Raw genomic sequence first — 20308 nt, 5'->3', positions numbered from 1 at the left:
AAGGGTTCAGAAAAGATTTACAAGGATGTTGCCAGGGTTGAAGGATTTGAGATATAGGGAGAGGCTGAACAGGCTGTTTTCCCTGTAGCATCAGAGGCTGAGGGGTGACCTTACAGAGGTTTATAAAGTTATGAGGGGCATGGATATGATAAATAGAGAAAGTCTTTTCCCTGTGGTCGGGGAGTCCAGAACTAGATGGCATAATTTTAGGGTGAGAGGTGAAAGATATAAAAGAGACCTAAGTGGCAACCTTTTCACACAGAGGATGGTATGGATATGGAATGAGTTGCCAGAGGAAGTGATGGAGGCTGGTACAATTGCAACATTTAAGAGGCATTTGGATGGGTATATGAATATGAAGGGTTTGGAGGGATATGGGCCAGGTGCTGACAGTTGGGACTAGATTGGGTTGGGATATCTGGTCGGCATGGATGAGTTGGACCTAAGAGTCTGTTTCCATGCTGTACATCTCTATGACTCTATGACATAGAGTATAATGCCAACTTCAATAAGGCAGCCTCCGAAATATTCACTTGCTTCCTCAACTGAGTGTTTCCACCATTATAGTTGACAGGGCCCTCAGCCAGGTCCGAACCAAGAGTGGCATGCTGACTCAGTGGTTAGCACTGCTACCTCACAGCGCAAGGGACCTGGGTTTGATTCCTTCCTCAGGTGACTGTCTGTATGAAGTTTGCACGTTCTCCCCATGTCTGCATGGGTTTCCTCCAGGTGTTCCAATTTCCTCTCACATTCCAAAAGATGTACAGATGTCTGTGCTAAATTGCCCATAGTGTTAACTGCAATAGTCAGGGGTAAATGTAGGGAAATGAGTCTGGGTGGGTTACTCTTTGGAGGGTTGGTGTGGACTTGTTGGGCTGAAGGGCCTGTTTCCACACTGTAGATGTAAATCTCCTTGTGGTTACTAATCGATCTATTATTTTTACCTCCCCTTTGGTATTTATATGTCTATTGAACATTTTGGATTTCCTTTTATATTAGCTGTTAAAATTTTCTCACATAATCTCTTTGCTCTCTGATTTTTATTTTCTTTCACTTCTGTTGCAAACTTTTTACATTCGGCCAGGTTTTCACTTGTACGATCACTCTGACATCTGCTGTGTGCAATCATTTCCTGATGAAGGGCTTTTGCCCGAAACATTGAATTTCCTGCTCCTTGGATGCTGTCTGGCCTGCTGTGCTTTTCCAGCACCACACTCTCCACTCTAAACTCCAGCATATGCAGTCCTCACTTTCACCTGTGTGCAACCATTGTCAGCTTCATCTTACTCTGTTGGTGGATCTTCCACATTCTTGGCTTTTGTCAAGTGAGTTACACATGTTTGTTCTGCCCTGACTTCAAGTGACTTTTCTCATGTGATCCCCTCCTCTTCACCTCTTTAATTTTGCAAGTGCCTTTTTCGCAGAATCACGCGACTGGAGAGGTATAAGTGCTAGGATCTTCTGGTGTTCCCACGGCTGGTGCCTTATTTCAAGTCTAGCTGCACATACCACTTCAGACTCTGCCTGCAAAGAGCTGCTCTTCAAACCAGTGCTTGACTGTTATTGCAGTGGACATGGCCTAGAGGAGAGGAAAGCTGATTATACACTTCACAGACAAAGAACTGGTGGTTTTGATGAACTATGCGCAGGAGAAGAGAGCAGTCCATTTTCCTGCAGGCTAATGTCGCAGGAGGTTAAATCACTAAACCTACCTCCAACCTGGATTACACTCTGGGCTAGTGCTGTGCCTGAGCTGAAGCAGGGCATTCAGTATTATAGGAAATAGGTCAATGGTGCTCTGCACAGTAAAGTGGAAAGGCTTTCCTTCTGCCTGTATCCTCAGTAATCAAACAAGACTCGAGTTCCTCTGTTCACTGACTTGAGTCGAGCATATTCACAATTCCACTGATCAGTTATACAGTGTTATAGCTTGACTATACCCTACATTCCAGGGCTGTTACCTTTATCAAGTTACATGATTCTGCATAACATCAGTATGTTACTCTGTCACAATTCACTCTCCCTACATCTATACATTCTTCTTATTTCATAGAAGGTATTACTCCATTTTTGTGAAATCTTGTAAACATTTTGTGCCAGCTTGTCTTCGCCAGTTCTAGCAGCCCTTTTTGAACTTTCTTGTATTTTTCCCCTTTGTGCCACCATCTTCTCTCTGCTACCATAGGGTCACCACTTACTTTAATTCTGTCACTGGACACCTCTCTCACCATGGCCTATGAACCACCACTCTGATCATTGTTTGCATCATGTCCATTCAATGGTTCTCACCCACTTCATCCTCCCAAATGACTAACGTCCATGACCCTTGCCCTTACAACTCACTCAGTGGAGACACCACTATCTCTCCTGAAGCTGAATTACCAATAGATTCTCTTTCAACCATTCCATCCCATTCAATGCCTTTCTTTTGTCTCTTTGGAGGAAACATCAGACCAGTTCTTGGACTAATGTCTCCCCACGTGTCCCACCTCTAAACCCAGAGCAGAACCATGCAGGACTAACCCTGGCCAAGCCCCTGGCCTGGAATTGAAGGAGCATCTTGACTATCAGTGGTGATTACCCTTTCACTCCACCAAGGGAGACACCCCTTTGACTTTCACAAATGGCACATTGCTTGGAGAACATGGTGTGTGTGTGCGCGTGTGTGTGTGCGCAAATAGTTGGCATGAGTGTGACATTGACATAGTATAATGCTGCATAAACATATCCACTCCCTTGATGTTCACTGCTCTCACTGTAAAAAACTGCCTGCATCGGTTTCTGTAGTTTGACTGCACTCAAACTACCTTTGCTTTTAATGTAGCAAATTGCTCACATTGCTTTAGTATAGTTTTGACTGGCAATCTTTGACCCAATTCAACTGTCCAGATCTCTTTTTGCTGCACAGGAATTGGACGTCCACCAATAAATTATTCTTACTCTAAATTGCTCTTTGTCCTTCTCCCAATCCAAACTTTAGGACGCAACAAACATAAAATCTTCTGACTGACACTTCATCCACTTTACCCACTTTACCCACCTCATACTCTGGAATCGATCCACCAAAGATTTGTTCCTCATTGCCATGTTAATGGAACAGTGAGGGATCCCCTTCAGGGATTGATAAGTTCTGTGTGGTAGTTCATTTAAAACAATAAAGTGCATTGGCGGCCATGAAGCAAAACATTTGCTTTCTATATGTGCAGCTTACAAATTCATAACAGCCTTACTACCAGGAAGGTCACAATAATATTTACAAATAGCATATGGAGCCCTTAATTGTGAAGGCCTAGCAAGACAAGACTGGACAATCAAACGTTTTGGCATTTTTACTCAACTTCTCATAATAATGCCGTTCCTGATTAAACAAGTTGGCACATTGTTGTCTTGCACCAATGGATGTTGAAGACCATACGGCACATTTACTTAGCAATGCAAAATATTTGTCCATGTGCCAGTGAGCAACTATCCACCTTCAGTGTTCCTCCACATAAATGAGCAACAGCTTACTGATGCAGAATAGTATAAAATGCCATCTGGTACTTTGATCTTCAGCTCATGATTAATATAGGCATTGACAACAAAGAAGCTTTAATGCACCATTACAGTTATATGTGTGAATATGGTTCCCTCATACTTATCAAGCTTAAAAATGCCTCCAGATCGATTCTATCCAGTTATGCTGGAGTATTCATAAGTTGACCAGTTAGGTGTTGTGAAATTGAAGAGAAATTTTATTTTATTTCTTTATGGGATCATTTCTGATGTGGTACATCTGTGTATAAAATAGTTTCAAATAAGAGAGAGATGTCCCCAACTTCATATGCTGGTGGAAGCAAGGATTTAAGATGTTAGCCCCAAGAACTAATGGGTGGGACAGATGAGAATTTAAAAATAATTTAATGTTTGATTGGGATCACAATCCAGTTCCAACGTGCCCATCTTATGTTATATTTGGATACCAGCAAAAAATCTATTCAGTCAGTGGTTTAATTTTACATACAGCTAGGTAGTTATTGATGCAATTAACATCCTTAAGAAATTATTATAATATCTTTGTAAACTGCTTTTAACTTTGAATCAAATTTATCGCACGCTGCTCAGGTTTCCCATTGATTAGGTAACAGACCAAGGGAAAAGAGGCAAAACAGATCACTCATTAATGATAGACATTTAAACTTGTAATTGTCTCATCTGAATTTATTGTGACTGGTTCTGTTTCCTGGGCTAATATTTGACAGTGGATTTGGCTTTTCATAAATTCAATGAGTTTAGGAACAGCAGGTGAGGGAACAGATGTGTTTGACAACACAACAGGAGAGAAATACCATCACAACCAGTGATGACCTGACATTGTGGGATCAGCATGTGAACTCAATGGAGTTTCACAGGAGAGAGGTACATAATAAGATGGTGCAGGGACGAGGAACCAAGCAGACAGAGTTTACACACAGATGCTCTGTGTCCTGAACCTCTCCAAAGTGCAGTGCTAAGCTCATTACATTAGGTAATGGCAGATATCTGCAGCCTTCAATTTGAAGATCTGCTCCCAGTTGGAAGCATTACCAGTGGCTGTGAAACTGATAATTCTCCTCAGCTACTTTGTCCCAAATCTTACCTGAGTGCTCAGAGAAACATCTCAAGGTGTCCCATTCAGCTGCACATCAAAGCAGTAGGCAGGTAACTGATTATTTGTTTGGTCAGGGTTGGGAATTATGTAAATTTCTGCCATGGTGAAATTTCCCATCCAATTGAGCAGACACTTATTTTTGACTAAATTCAAGGTGTGACACACATGACAGTGCAAACAATACCAAGTTTACCAGGTATTTTTAGAAATGAAGGATATTTGTCTTTCAGTACAGAACTGATGTCAACTCACATAGGAGAAAGTGAGGACTGCAAATGCTGAAGATCAGAGTCGAGCATGTGGTGCTAGGAAAGCACAGCAGGTCAGGCAGCATCCGAGGTGCGTATATTGCCTGATCTGTTGTGCTCTTCCAACACCACACATCGATTCTGATGTCAACTTACCCAAAAAGGTTAGGCAAGTCTATGTAACTATTGTCAGACATGCATACTGCAACACTCTGACATCCCAGAACTTTAATGCTGGCAGACTTTGGGGCTGGACAAAAGTGAGGACTGCAGATGCTGGAAGTCAGAGTCTAGATTAGAGTGGTGCTGGAAAAGCACAGCCAGTCAGGCAGCATCTGAGGAGCAGGAAAGTCAACGTTTCAGACAAAAGCCCTTCATCAGGCCTGAAGGGCTGTTTGGGGCTGTGTCAGGGTGACAAAAAAAAATCTCCTCATTAAAAAAAAATTAGTTGAGCCCATGCTAATGGGTTCCACCTGAAATGGCCTCATAAACTGGCAAGGATTAATTTAACTTTCAGCCCCAGATAGCAATTCGATATCACAAAGAACAAAGAATATTACAGCACAAGAACGAATCATTTAGCCCATTAAGACTGTGCCAATACATGACGCCTTTATAAACTAAAACCCTTTTGCCTCTATGTACTCTATATCCCTCTACTTCCTGCCTATTCATGTATCTGTCCACATGCCATTTAAATTATGCTGTTGTATCCCCCTCCCCCACCTCCTCTAGCAGCACATTGCAGGCACTTACCACCCTCTATGTAAAAACCTGCCTCTTGCATCTCTTTAAACTTTCCCTCTTTTACCTTAAAACTATATCCCCTAGTATTTGATATCTCCATCTTGGGAAAAATGTTCTGACTATACATTTTATTCATTTCTCTCATAAATTTGTAAGCCTCTATTAGATTGCCCTTCAACCTTCGACATTCAAGTGAAAACAAACTGAGTTTGTATAATCGCTCCTCATAGCTAATAATGTTCAAACCAGGCAACATCCTGGTAAAACTTTTCTGTACTCTCTCCAAAGCTCTACATCCTTCTGGTAGTGTGGCCACCAGAACTGTACAGAATATTCCAAGTGTGACTTTATCAAAGCTCTTTACAGCTGCAAGGTGATTTGCCAATTTTTATACTCTATGCTCTGACCAATGAAGGCAAAGATGCCATATGCCTTCTTTACTACTTATCCACTTGCGTTGTCACTTTCAGGAACTGTGGACCAGTATGCCTAGTTCCCTCTCTATGGTGATGCTTCTCAGAGTTCTGCTATTTACTGTTGCTGTTCTGTTGCCCTTCTTAAATGAAGGAACAACATTAGCTATTTACAGTCCTCTGGGGCCCTTCCTGTGACTAAACAGGATAGAAAGGCTTTGTACAATGTCTCAGCAATTTCCTTTTTCTCTTCCCTCAGTACTCTATGATAGATCCCATTAGGTCCTGGGCATTGCCGACCTTAAAGTTTTTCAATACACCCAACACCTCTTTGTTTTTTTACATTGACATGACCTGGAATATCAACACACCTTTCTCTAGATTCATTATCATCCATGTCCTTCTCCTTCATGACTTCTGATGCAAAGTAATTATTAAGGACTTCAGCCACATCCTCTAGCTCCATGCATAAATTTCCTCCTTTGTCCTTGCGTTGACCTACCCTTTCGGTACCTACCCTCTTTCTCCTTATATATGTATAAAGTGCCTTGGATTTCCCTCAATCCTATTTTCCAAAGTAATTTCATGGCCCCTTTTACACCTCCAACACCTTGTTTAAGCTCCTTTCTGTTTTCTTTATGTTCCTTGAGAGTTCTGTCTGTCTTCAGTTTCCTAAGCCTCTACGTTTCTCATAATTTTTCCTTCTGACTAAGCTTTCAAATTCTCTTGTCATTTGAGGTTCCCAAATCTTGCCATCCTTATCCTTCGCTTCAATTGGAACATGCTGGTCTTTAACTTAATCAACTAGTCTTGGAAAAATTCCCACATGTCACATATGGATTTACCCTCAAACATTCGTACCCAATCTACACCCCTAAGTTCCTGCCTAATGTTGTGGTAGTTAGCCTTCCCCCAATTTAGTACTTGCGCTCCTCTTCTCCTTATCCATAAGTAACTTAAAACTTACAACTTATGATCACTATTCTCAAAAAGCACCCCTATTGAAATTTTGGTCACCTGGCTGTGATCATTCCCCAATACCAGGTCTAGATGGTCCCTTCCCTAGTTGGACTATTCACATGTTGCTTCAAGGAACCTTCATGAATGCACCTAACAAATTGTCACCCATTGAAGTCCTTGGTGCTAAGGGAGTCCCAGTCAATATATGGGAAGTTAAAATCACTCGCAACAAGAACCCTATTGTTTTCATTTTTTTTCCATTATCTGGACACATATCTGTACCTCTATCGCCTGCTAGCTTTTGGGAAGCCAGCAGTATATCCCCAACAAACCGATTTCACCTTTCCAAATCCTACATCCCACTCATATGACCTTGCTGGATGAGTCCTCCAAGTGTCTTTCCTTTATTGGTCAGAGTATTGAGTACAGGATGTTGGGAGGTCGTGTTGCAGCTGTCCAGGACATTGGTTCGGCCAATTTTGGAATATTGCGTGCAATTCTGGTCTCCTTCCTATCAGAAGGATATTGTGAAACTTGAAAGAGTTCAGAAAAGATTTACAAGGATGTTGCAAGGGTTGGATGATTTGAGCTATAGGGAGAGGCTGAACAGGCTGGGGTTGTTTTCCCTGAAGCTTCGAAGGCTGAGGGGTAATGTTTTCGAAGTTTAGGATAGGATAAATAGACAAAGACCCTGGAGTGGGGAGTCCAGAACGAGAGGGCATAGGTTTATGGTGAGAGGGAAAAGAAATAAAAGAGACCTAAGGGGCAACTTTTTCAAACAGAGGGTGGTACTTGTATGGAATGAGCTGCCAGAGGAAGTGGTGGAGGCTGTTACAATACAACATTTAAAAGGCATCTGGATGGGTATATGAAAAGGAAGGGTTTAGAGGGATATGGGCCAGGTGCTGACAGGTAGGATTAGATTGGGTTGGGTTGGGATATCTGGTCAGCATGGACAAGTTAGACCGAAGGGTCTGTTTCTGTGCTGTATATCTCTATGACTCTATGGCTGTATGTCCTCCCTCATAAAGTTGTGATATTCTCCCTAATCAGTAACACACTTTCCCTACCTTTTTTGTATCTTTATCTTGCCTGAAACATCCAAATCCTGAAACATTTAGCTGTCAATCCTTTCCCTCTCACAACCAGTTTTTTGTAACAGCTACAACGTCATAATTATCTGTAATAATAGCTCATCTGCCTTTCCTGTTACACACTTCATATTAAAACAAACATACTTCAGACTGTCAGTCTGTAGTTTCGAGCATAAATGTCTGCTAACACTCAGAATTGTCAGTTGTAACCAACCAGGGCATAATTTTATTTTTGGATGACCTTTTTAGTATTCAGTAAAATAATAAACCCCACTTCCAAACTCAGACAAGCAATTGCAGCCACTGTGCCCTATATCATTGAAGCAATATTGCATAGTAGGTGAACCATAAAAACCTGATTTATGGTTTAGGAAGACTACATGTAAAAGGGGTTTGTCTATCCACCTCAATGATTAGATAGTTAAATACTTTGCTTTGATTAGGTCTGAGCTGTAAAGAACTGGAAGAGCATAGGTTTGATCCCTGGGCTTCAATATGTTTGCTGATCTTAATTAGAATGGGAGTAAAAGCTGTAATGTTGTTTCAATAATTCCGCATGAGATTAGGAGATTCACGCAATATGCAAAGGTCTCTGCTGAAAAATGTGTGTCCATGTTAGATAAGCATAGCATTTATATTTGGTTGTGATAGACACTCATGTTGTCCAATTTACTTAGTTAAGAAGCCCAATGATAATCATTAAGCAGATTCATAAATGAGAGTTTACCAGGTTGAAATGTAATGTGGAGGTGCCAGTGTTGGACTGGGTGGACAAGGTCAGAAATCATATAACAGCAAGTCATAGTCCAACAGGTTTATTTGAAATCACAAGCTTCACTTCACCTGATGAAGGAGCAGTGCTCTGAAAGCTTGTGATTTCAAATAAACCTGTTGAACCATAACCTGGTTGAGTGACTTCTGACCTGATTGAAATATAGCAGTGGAGGCACAAGATCTTTACAAACCTTTGGAAGTTCAATGACACAAATGAATAAGAAAACTGGATAATAAAAGTTGAGCTTTCTGGACTAAGATAGGTGAGTACTTAACAATATCTCGACTACTGAACAAAAGTGTTAATCATTTTAGGGGCAGTGAACAGATGCTTCAATTCTTTAGTATTCTCTGTTCAGTCCTTGCATAGCAGAATCTCAATCAAACAATCAAGCATTCAAGGAATTCTCATAATAAGAAAAGGCCAGGTTGCACTCTGTGGATTTTAATTTTACTTTATTTGAGCAAGGTTCATTGATTTACAATTCACTTTCATATTGAGTTAAGTTTTCAATGTAATGCAGGAAATAGTCTCTTAAAATAAATCCTTTGTGTACAGTTTAAAATTCTATCAAACATCTTTCTTTATTAATTAATAAGCATGATAGAGTCTAGTTGCAGCAGATTTAATACTTGAAGAAAAAATGCAAGATTTGACTACAGCCTTTTTTATATTAATATCAATCTTAGAAAATATCCATGTTTCCTCCATTCTGTCAGTGCAATGGCTGGACCTGTTGATGCGTTAAAATTGATCTCCACATTCCTACGTCCAAGTTGCACATGTACAATTATTTGCTCTCTTTTGACACAAAAGTAGAAATCCAACATCATTTGACTCTTCTTCATGGTCATTAACTTCTTTAGTTAACAGTAGCTTGAATGTATCCATAACTTATACATTTTTAGTTACATTCAGTCACTTTTGTTCATTGATTGGGGGAGGGGGATTGAATACGTAGGCAATAATGGTAATGTCATTGGATTAGCAATCTAGAAGCCTAAAGTAGTCATGATTTGGAGATGCTGGTGTTGGACTGGGATGTACAAAGTTAAAAATCACACAACACCAGGTTATAGTCCAACAGGGTTAATTGGAAGCACACTAGCTTTCGGAGCGCTGCTCCTTCATAAGGTGGTTGATGAAGGTGCGGCGCTCCGAAAGCTAATGTGCTTCCAATTAAAACTATTGGACTATAACCTGGTGTTGTGTGATTTTTGACTTAGAAGCCCAAAGCAATGCTCAAATGCTCAAAGCAATGCTCAAAGGAGACTCGCTCAAATGCCACCACTAGTTTCTGTATTAAACAAATTTGTTTTCTGACAGGTCCGAGATATAACCAACAAAATTCTACGTACATCTGTTCAGACCAATATGACTGAAGACCATCTCTATTCACACATCCTAGTTGAGTGGGGTCAATACATTGACCACGATTTTGCATTCACGCCTCAGAGCATCAGTCTAGCTGCCTTTGTGGGAGGAGTGGACTGTAGGAATACATGCCAGAATCTCAATCCCTGTTTTCCAATAAAGGTATTTATAGAATTTTAATTATAGATTTTAGATTATAGACAACAGTGGGAAAATATTGAATTTCTTTTCAACATTTTAGAGTTCAAAACAGACCTGGTCTAAGCATATCACGGGACCAAATTCTAATGCTCTCTTTCTGCACCACATATAAACTTGAATAAAATGTGCAGAATGACATTTACTTTGTATTGTGGAATCATTTCATGTCTTCCGTCTTTCAATGAATGCTGACCTCAATGTTTCTATGCAGTCCAACTTACTGGTATAATTGGAGAGAGGAAATAATTAATTTATATGATGATGAATGAACACTCATTAAGAAAAACCTCTGTGACTTATTGTCAACGGTATTTCTAGTCGTGTTCCTTAATATATGATTAACTTTAAGCTGTTCACTTACTATCTATACAAGGAAATGATTTCACCACAATTTGGAGTACTAAATGCAATTGTGGCTGGCTATTATACAAAGGTAAGCAAAAACATGGAGAACAGTCAGCGTAGATTCATCAAGATGATTCCAGGTGCAAGAAAGTTATGTGCAAAGAATTCAGCTACTGCAATATTTTAATAATATCAGAGCTGATTCAATTGATGTGGATAACATTACAAAGACTTCTTTTTACTGGAGAAAGGCTACCCTCTGTGTTGGAGGAGAAAGTGAGGTCTGCAGATGCTGGAGATCAGAGCTGGAAATGTGTTGCTGGAAAAGCGCAGCAGGTCAGGCAGCATCCAGGGAACAGGAGAATCGACGTTTCGGGCATAAGCCCTTCTTCAGGAAGGGCTTATGCCCGAAACGTCGATTCTCCTGTTCCCTGGATGCTGCCTGACCTGCTGCGCTTTTCCAGCAACACATTTCCAGCTACCCTCTGTGTTGGAAATGCAGAGTCAGGCATCACTAAATGTGACTGTCTTCACCACAATAGATATTTATTACAGCAGCAGCACTAATGTCTCAAACATTTGAAGGAGAGGAACATGCAAGCAAATCGAACTCGAGTAAGACAATGTTGTTCCAGCAAAAAGCCAACCCTACCACGAAGGATAAATAACCTCATTTTCATAGTCATAGAGTCATACAGCATGGTCTAACCAGTTTACGAGGTAAAAACAATGACTGCAGATGCTGGAAACCAGATTCTGGATTAGTGGTGCTGGAAGAGCACAGCAGTTCAGGCAGCATCCAAGGAGCTTCGAAATCGACTTTTCGGGGATTCCTGATGAAGGGCTTTTGCCCGAAACGTTGATTTCGAAGCTCCTTGGATGCTGCCTGAACTGCTGTGCTCTCCCTAACCAGTTTACACCAACCATGTTCCCAAACTAAACTAGTCCCACCTGCTTGTTCTTTGTTCGTAACCCTCCAAATCTTTCCTATTCATGAACTTATCCAAATGTCTTCTAAATGTTGTAACTGTACTGTATCCACTGCTTCCTCTGGCAGTTCATTCCACACACATACCACCTTCTATGTAAAAATGTTGCCCTCATGCCCTTTTAAAATTTTTCTCTTCTCACCTTAAGAATATGGCCCCTTGTTTTGAACTCCCCCCGCCTAGGGAAAAGACACTTGTCATTCACTTATCTATGCCCCTTATAATTTTATAAATCCTGCATTGCAAAATGTTCATGATACTGTCATATTGCTGCTAAGATTAGGTAATTATTGTAGAATATAAAAGATCTAAAAGGTGGTCATTACATATAGATGCACAGTATATGGTGCTCCAACTTTGATTTATTGACTGGAAGCCAAAAGATAGTGTTCACCATTTTAACCTTGCCGCATTTCAATGTTCATCAAACAGGTACATCAAAGTGATCCCCGCTTCAAAATTAATGAATGCATCACATTCTATCGCTCCTCACCATCATGTGGAACAGGACATCAGGAAATGCCCTTTGAGACTCTAAACCCTCGACAACAAATCAATGCAGTAACTTCCTTTATTGATGCTTCAACTGTCTACGGGAGCACTGCAGCTCAAGCAACAAAGCTAAGGAATCATTCAAGTGAGGAGGGTCTCCTTCTCACTAATGCAAAATACAAGGATGGCAGCTATGAACTGTTGCCTTTTGTAGATCAGGTTCCATCTCCATGTCTACAAGCGCCTAATGCTACTCACAGTGAAAGAGTAGAATGTTTTCTGGCTGGAGAAGGCCGAGCAAATGAAGTTCTTACTCTTGCTTCAATGCACACGTTATGGATGCGTGAGCATAATCGCTTAGCAAAGGCCCTGCACAGGATGAACTCTCACTGGAATTCAGAAACTCTATACCAAGAGACACGTAAAATTATTGGCGCACTGCATCAGGTTGGTTAATTCATTATTTCTACATTTTTCAAATGTTGATGTGGAACAGTCCATGCTAAATATTGTCCCCAAGATTATGGGATGGTTTCCTCAACCTTACATAAGGTTGAGGAAACAGGATTCAGACAGAGCAGTGGAGGGATACAGGATAGCCAGATACATTTTTCAAATGTTGATGTGGAACAGTCCATGCTAAATATTGTCCCCAAGATTATGGGATGGTTAATGTAGACTTTGGGCAAAATACAAATGAACAGGGCAGAACCTTATCAGCCATGATTGAATGGCAGAGCTTACTTAATGGGCTGAATGGTCTAATTTCTGCTCCTATGTCTTATCGTCTTAAATTGGAATGCATCTTGTGATTGTCCATCACCTTCCCATTTAGTCAGAAATGGGGTGTCAGGAGGAAGAGAGCAGAGGCATTGCTGTCTGACATTAGGAAAAGACTTTGGACTGACCAGATGATGTCAAAAACCAGCATGCTATTCGATCTTGCCTCTGGTCCTGAGCAAATTGAATAGCTGTATGAAGTAGTCAGACACTTTTATCCTGTAGCAGCAGTGGAGTCCACCAAATGAAGGCCATTTTAATCATAGAATCCCTACAGTGTGGAAACAGGCCCTTCAGCCCAACAAGTCCACACCAACCCTCTGAAGAGTAACCCACCAAGACCAATTCTGCCTACCCTATATTTACCCCTGACTAATGCACCTAACCTGCATGTCCCTGAACACTCTAGCAATTTAGCACGGCCAATCCACCCTGACCTGCACATCTTTGGACTGTGGGAGGAAACCAGAGCACCCGGAGGAAACCCACGCAGACATGGAGAAAATGTGCAAACTCCACACAGACAGTCGCCCAAGGCTGGAATTGAAACCAGTACCCTGTGAGGCAGCAGTGGTAACAACTGAGCCACCATGTCTCCTAATAACAGCGGCCAATCACAAAGGACAAGGAAAGAGGCTTTCTTATGGAAAATTCTGCCTGTTTCCCATCCTTCTCACTCCCACATCCTTCACTCCATATAGACGCCAATAAACTCGCAGGCACTCACGCTGAGTTAAAGTGATATTGGTGCAGATGCCTACTTGCGGTATTCTGATTGCCTAAGCTCAAAAATCTCAACAGAGACTAGAAAACCAGTGGACAGCAAGAGGAATAATGGCAGTGGATTGAGAACCTATATTTTCATCCCTGCTACATTGCAATATTCAAATTGGTGGTATAGAGAACATTCCATCTCCCTTCAGCTTTTTGCATGCTCAAATCTTGGGGTGAGGTGCAGGCGCAGGTTTTGCACCTCTTGCAGCGGTAGGGGAAGGTGCCAGGTGTGGAGACGAGGTTGGTGGAGAGTGTGAACCTAACGAGGGAGTCACGGGGGAATGGACCCTGTGGAAGGCAGATAGGAATGGGGAGGGAAATATATTTTTGGTGGTGGTGGGGTCTGATTTTAGGTGGCGGAAATGACGGAGGGAGATATGCTGGGTTTGGAGATTAGCAGGGTGGAAGGTGAAGACCGGGGGATTCTATTCTCATTGTGGTTGGAGGAATGGAGTTCAAGGGCTGTGGTGTGGGAAATGGAGGAGACACAATTGAGGGCATTGTTGATAACAGGGGAGAGGAAATTACAGTGCTGGACGTAGGAGGACATCTGGGATGTCCTGGAGTGGAATTGCTCATTCTGGAAGCAATATATCACAGAACAGGAATCCAATGTAAGTTAACTGTGAGGGGAGATTATGAATGGTAGGATATTGTCATGGACAGGATTGTCAAGAAATGAACTTTTTCATTTGCGACATTGCCACAAAGAAAGTAATAGTTAAGCGTCCCTGGGATAACGTGTAGACTGCAGTGTTGTAGCATTTTGAAAGATTTTGTAGATATAAGTCTGAATTTCCATTTCTAATTTGGGAGCACAGGAGTTGGGAAAAAAAATGACCTTCTCCACAAATCTATTCAGTCAGATTTTCATTCTGGGAGTATGGGAATTAATTAGGCTCAGAACCCCCATTCCTAGGACAAGATCAGAGGCCAACACAAGATCTACCATTGCAGATGAAGGCTGTGAGAAAGGCCTACCTCAGTGATCCCAAACTTGGTCCCAGGTTTAAACAAAAATAAAGCAAAAAGACCACTCACACCTCACATTCCTGTGCCAACCCAGCCCACATCATTCCCTTCAACCCGTTCCAATAGCCCCTGATACTCTATCTGCTGCCTCATCACCCTTTATAACCTCCATGTAAAACTATATCTCTTTAACCTTCACCATTACTCTTTATAACCCCAGTGCAAACTCAGCATCAATTCAGTCTCCCATACACCATCATTTTTTTTCTTACACCCTCCACATCATTTCATTGACTGTTCCCCAACAAAAGAGTTCAGGACCCATGCTGAGAAATAATAAAAATATCTAGCATATACTATTTATAACAAAGATATGTACCCATTCATAAAAGTCCATTCACTCCAAATACATAATCCTGTATTTAATAAAAAAAAGCAAATATCTAATTCAAGTATTAACCCTTTAGAAAAATAATCATTTGTAGTTCTACTTCAAGTACTTTACAAATATTTGAAGCTGTCAATCAAACTCTGAGCTGACTGGCAAGCTATAATGGAAGGTGTTTAGTGGTAATGTCACTAGACTAGTAGCCTGAAAACCCAGGCTAATGTTCTAGGAACACAACTTCAAATTCAACCATAGCAAGTGGTGAAATTTGAATTCAATTTTTCAAAATCTGAAATTGAAAAAGCAAGATTAATAATAGTTCTGTGACCACTGTTGATTATTGGAAAGAACAATCCAGTTCATTAATGTCCTTTGGGAAGGAAATATGCCATCCTTACCTGGTCTGGCCTACATGTGATGCCAGACCCGTAGCAACATGATTGACTATTAACTACCTTGTTGGCATTTGGGGATGGGCATTAAATTCTGGCCGAATCAATGATGACCTCATCCCATAAATTTAAAAGAGGGTTGTGGAATCGGTCATGCAGCACAAATCACAGCCCTCAGATTTATGTTAACAAAGTGAAATAGTGAGCAGTTTTGTTGTGAACTGCAGCTTGTTTGTTTAAAGTTAAAGAACAGGCAAGTTAAATGCCTTGACAGCTTCAACACTCCATTGAGTTTATGAACTTTGTATGCGTACTCATGTCTACTTTTGACCATTCCAAAGAGCATTTGAATTATCCCAAAGGACATCTGACCCCTTCCAAAGGTGGCCTTAGTCATATCCAAAGGTGTATCCTGCATCTCCAAAGATGCCTGGCAGCTTTTAAAGTCTGCAATTTGTGACTCCCTATTGTGAAAGCTGGATCTATTTGAAGGCATCTACACTTCAACATGTTGCCTCTATGAATCATGGATATGCAAACGACAGCTCATCCTATCCACTCCCTTCCTCCCAGTGATATGGTGAGAACCAGATTCATGGGTGAGTCTTCCAGAATCAGTGCCCAGATATCATTTAATCTAAGTTCACATTTGTGAAGATTCATTCCATCATATTCTCCAGCAATAGTTAGGAAGAATAAAACGAGCTGATATGCCTGTAAGGAGAAATTGGAGACATTAATTGTGAATAAAAGCAGCCATTGTGGTCGATATTTTCCACTTAACCTATTTGAAGATGTTATTGCACACTTCTGGAACAGGTTGGACTTGAGCCAGAACCTCCTGATTTGTAAGTGGGATCACTACTGCTGCACTAACTGCCATTCTGGTTTATCTGTGGCTGTATCACCTCTCACTCAGCCAAGGACCTCACACCGGCTGTACGGGAGGAGTAGTTAAGTTGTTATCAACATTTCAAGGGAATCAATAAAGTTTTGATTTTTAAATTTGCTGCATCTTGTACATTTACCTGTTCAATATAATGCTTGTTTGTACCCGAGCTCTGATCACATTGAGGTTATATTCTCCCAAAGGCAAGAGATCACATTGCAGCAGGTAATATATCCCAATGAAGTGGAGCACCGTGACAATGTACAGGTTCTATTTTCTAAGCTTAATTCTTACTCCATTGTTCTAGATTTTCAAAAGGTAAAAACTCTGGGACATACAAGATGTAAGGCCCACCCACAAGAATAGTCAGTGATATAGAGAAATAAGAATGATATACCCTTCGCTTTCATTGTACGAGAGATTCACATTGTCAAGAAATATAATTAGGATTGGGAATTATTGAAACCCTGATGTCCCATTCTGTTCTCAGGTAACACCAGCTAAACCCATTTACAGCTGCCATTAAAGGCCACCTGTTGGAAAGGCATATCCTAAAGTTGCACTGCACCATTTTTTCTTTTAGCTGTTTCATTGAAAGATAATCAATTTCTTTGTCAGTCCATCCCTGACAAATATCACATGCAACAAAGCACAGGATATCATAATCGATTCACTGGTCTTTTTTTATTAACCCCAAGGCAACTGCTTGTTTCAGCCATCATGTCACCAAACATAACCATAAGCCTAAATAAAAACTGAAAGAACTGCAGATACTGTAAATCAAAAACAAATACAGAATGTGCTGGAAAAGCTCAGTGGGTCTAGTAGCATCTGTGAAGAGAAATCAGGGTTAACATTTGTGGTCTGGTGAACCTTCCTCATACCTCAAATGCATACCTCAAAATAATTGCGAAGAAGAAGTACCCATATACCATAGCACACCTCAACTCTTTGAAGAAAGGCTTTCACACAAATTGGCTTTGATTGCAGTGAACCACATACGTAGCTTTAAAGAAAAAATGAAAGAGCTTTCACATTTACAGCTATTTGCTGATCTCAGGAATCCTGAAAGCACATCACAGTTAATGCAATAAAGGACATCACGACTGAAACTGGAGAAATACAGCAGGCATCAACAGATGGAGGCCACAAACAGCAATGAGATGATTGATCAAAGACAGAAAGATTGCAGATCTATGTGCTGCAACAGTATGAAGTTAACTTGACAACTAACACAGCAAAACCCTAATGATAGTTTTCAAGCTGACTATTCCTATTATTAAAAACATTCCGATGAGCCTTCAAAAGCTTTATAATTAACTACTGCTGTGTTGTATTCGAAAGCTCACTGACCATTGATAAGTGCAATATTTGCAATTACATGTCTAGTCATAAAACGTCTTTCCTAGGATAATGCTTTTAACTTGTCTGGTTTAGTAATGATGTATCTGGTTCTATTTCGTGACATTCCTCTGAGAGTTACTCACGGTTAAGATTCACTGTATTTGCTGTAGATTATTACAATGAGAGACTACATTCCGAAAATCCTTGGCTCTCAAGCTTTTGATCAACGACTTGGAAAGTATCATGGATATGATGAAACGCTGAATCCCACATTATCCAATGTGTTCTCAACTGCAGCTTTCCGTTTCGGTCATGCAACTATCAGTCCTAGGATACAAAGATTGGACGAAAATTTCAAGGAGCATCCCAAGTACCCGAGTATAAATCTGCATAACAGCTTCTTCAGTCCTTGGAGAATCATAAAAGAAGGTTATAGTTGTTATGAGGCTTCAAATAATATCACAGCATTCTTACAAGAGACGAGGAATTAAGTCTGTATTTCCCTTGTGATTGGCAGGTGGTTTAAGTCCCTTGTTCAGGGGGCTGCTGGCTAAACCAGCAAAACTACAAACTTCGGATCAAATGATGATTGAAGAACTGACAGAGAAATTATTCACTCTGACAAGTGCTGCAGCAATGGATCTGGCATCGTTAAACCTGCAACGAGGGCGTGACCATGGGCTTCCTGGTAAACTGAACCACCTGAAAAGCCATATCTTACAAATATAATTAAGCGTAAAAACAAATTGTAGGTTTTCAGAGTGTGAGCAGTTGCATTGAGTATGATTGTTTTAATGTTTTTCTGTATAAAATATGGATTGAAAAGAATAATTCTTACCATAAAAGGGTTCATTTGAAGAATAGCTGAGCCTCAATAATTCAGTCAATGTACTCTACCCATCATGCACTACGGAAAACTTCAAGCCTTCCAGTTCCCCCTAGGAGCTCCTTTAAGCTAATTACTACCGTTTTTTTTAGATTAGATTAGATTCCCTACAGTGTGGTACAGGCCCTTCGGCCCAATTAGTCCACACCGACCCTCCGAAGAGCAACCCACCCAAACCCATTCCCCCTAACTAATGCACCTAACTCTACAGATAATTTAGCATGACCAATTCACCTGACCTGCACATCTTTGGACTGTGGGAGGAAACCGGAGCACCCAGAGGAAACCCACGCAGACACGGGAGAATGTGCAAACTCCACACAGACAGTGGCCCGAGGCTGGAATCAAACCCAGATCCCTGGCGCTGTGAGGCAGCAGTGCTAACCACTGAGCCACCGTGCTGCCCTGACTTCATAGTAATTTTTATGTATTGTAAACATAAACGTATCCAAAAGTTATGCTTCTGTTTTTAAGTCAACTCAGCAATGGAACTACAACCAATTAGGCACCTAAAATGCATCAGAGGGGATCACTTTCCAACTGGTACCATTCCATTGCAAATGTTCCACGGGTTCTTATTAATTATCTGCTTTATTTTATTTCAACAATTTGGTTGGGTCAAAGCTTCTGACAAAAATAAAAGATATTCAAGGGAAGTTGGTATTGTTGTGATCCTAGTTAAGAGATATGGGACAAGGCAAATATTTTTGCAGGTTTGGTTTGATATAATGTAATCGTTTAAAAAGTATAATGTAGGAAGAACTAAGGGTAAAAATAAATATGACAGTGCTCCAGGTTTGAATTGAAACACCAAAAATAATCTCTTACAAATTTGAGCAAAACAAACAGAAACAGTGATGACTAAATATATGCATGGAGCACGCAAGAAAGCTGTGTTTTTGAGTGAAGGCAGGTTTAAAAGTGAAAGATACATCTGCTAAAGGGCATGTTGAGCTTTCTCAGGTGAATAGGTTTTGCATTCGTCTCAGCTTATTTCCTATGTGTGAAAATGGACAAAACGGCAAATTTACAGGCAGGCAGAGAGGATTTCAGTCCTCAGCCAGGAACTTTCAGGCTTCAATATCCAGGCGCCACATTTAAAAGACACCTTGGACAGCACTTCACTCTCTGCAACCTAGGAGTATCACTCAATCTCTACCTAACACCTCCACCCACCCCTGAAACTGTCAAGAGACCAGGCAAAAAGTTGTACAGTGCAATGATCCCTCCCTAGCAGTTCTCCTGAAGAATATTCAGGAAATAAGGGGGGTTCGTTTCCTGAGGGATGGCAGTAAGAGGCCATCCCGGCTGATGAAGAAAGATGGACAATGTAGCTCTGGAGGTCAATGCCTTTGGGTACTTAAATGCACCAAGGGCCCAATGCTGCAAGAGGATGAATGATGTATCACGCTCCATCAGGGTTTGTACTACTGTCTATTCCATGCTTCTCTGAACGTTCATTAGCATTCTAATGATACCATAGCAGAAAACCAAAATTGAATGCCAAGCATCTCAATCAGATGCCTCTTGAGTCTATTACATTATTGCATGGAATCAATGGCAGACTACTGCTTCCATACATTGTTATTAACTGTCACACCTCTGTCATTGCTCA

At 40.8% G+C, this 20308-nt stretch overlaps 1 protein-coding gene across 1 annotated transcript in view; it reads left to right on the top strand.

Annotated features, from left to right (window-relative positions):
• Positions 1-20308, top strand: part of tpo (thyroid peroxidase) — an 80162-nt gene that overhangs the window by 26606 nt on the left and 33248 nt on the right. The window contains exons 6-9 of the mRNA XM_043687457.1: positions 10194-10403; positions 12209-12715; positions 17978-18236; positions 18325-18495. Of these exons, the coding sequence (XP_043543392.1) occupies positions 10194-10403; positions 12209-12715; positions 17978-18236; positions 18325-18495 (1147 nt within the window). The remainder of the gene's footprint in view (positions 1-10193; positions 10404-12208; positions 12716-17977; positions 18237-18324; positions 18496-20308) is intronic.

This window comes from Chiloscyllium plagiosum, chromosome 3 (genome assembly GCF_004010195.1).
Source record: "Chiloscyllium plagiosum isolate BGI_BamShark_2017 chromosome 3, ASM401019v2, whole genome shotgun sequence".
In the NCBI taxonomy this organism is placed as follows: domain Eukaryota; kingdom Metazoa; phylum Chordata; class Chondrichthyes; order Orectolobiformes; family Hemiscylliidae; genus Chiloscyllium; species Chiloscyllium plagiosum.
This window is presented reverse-complemented; position numbering and strand designations above follow the sequence as displayed.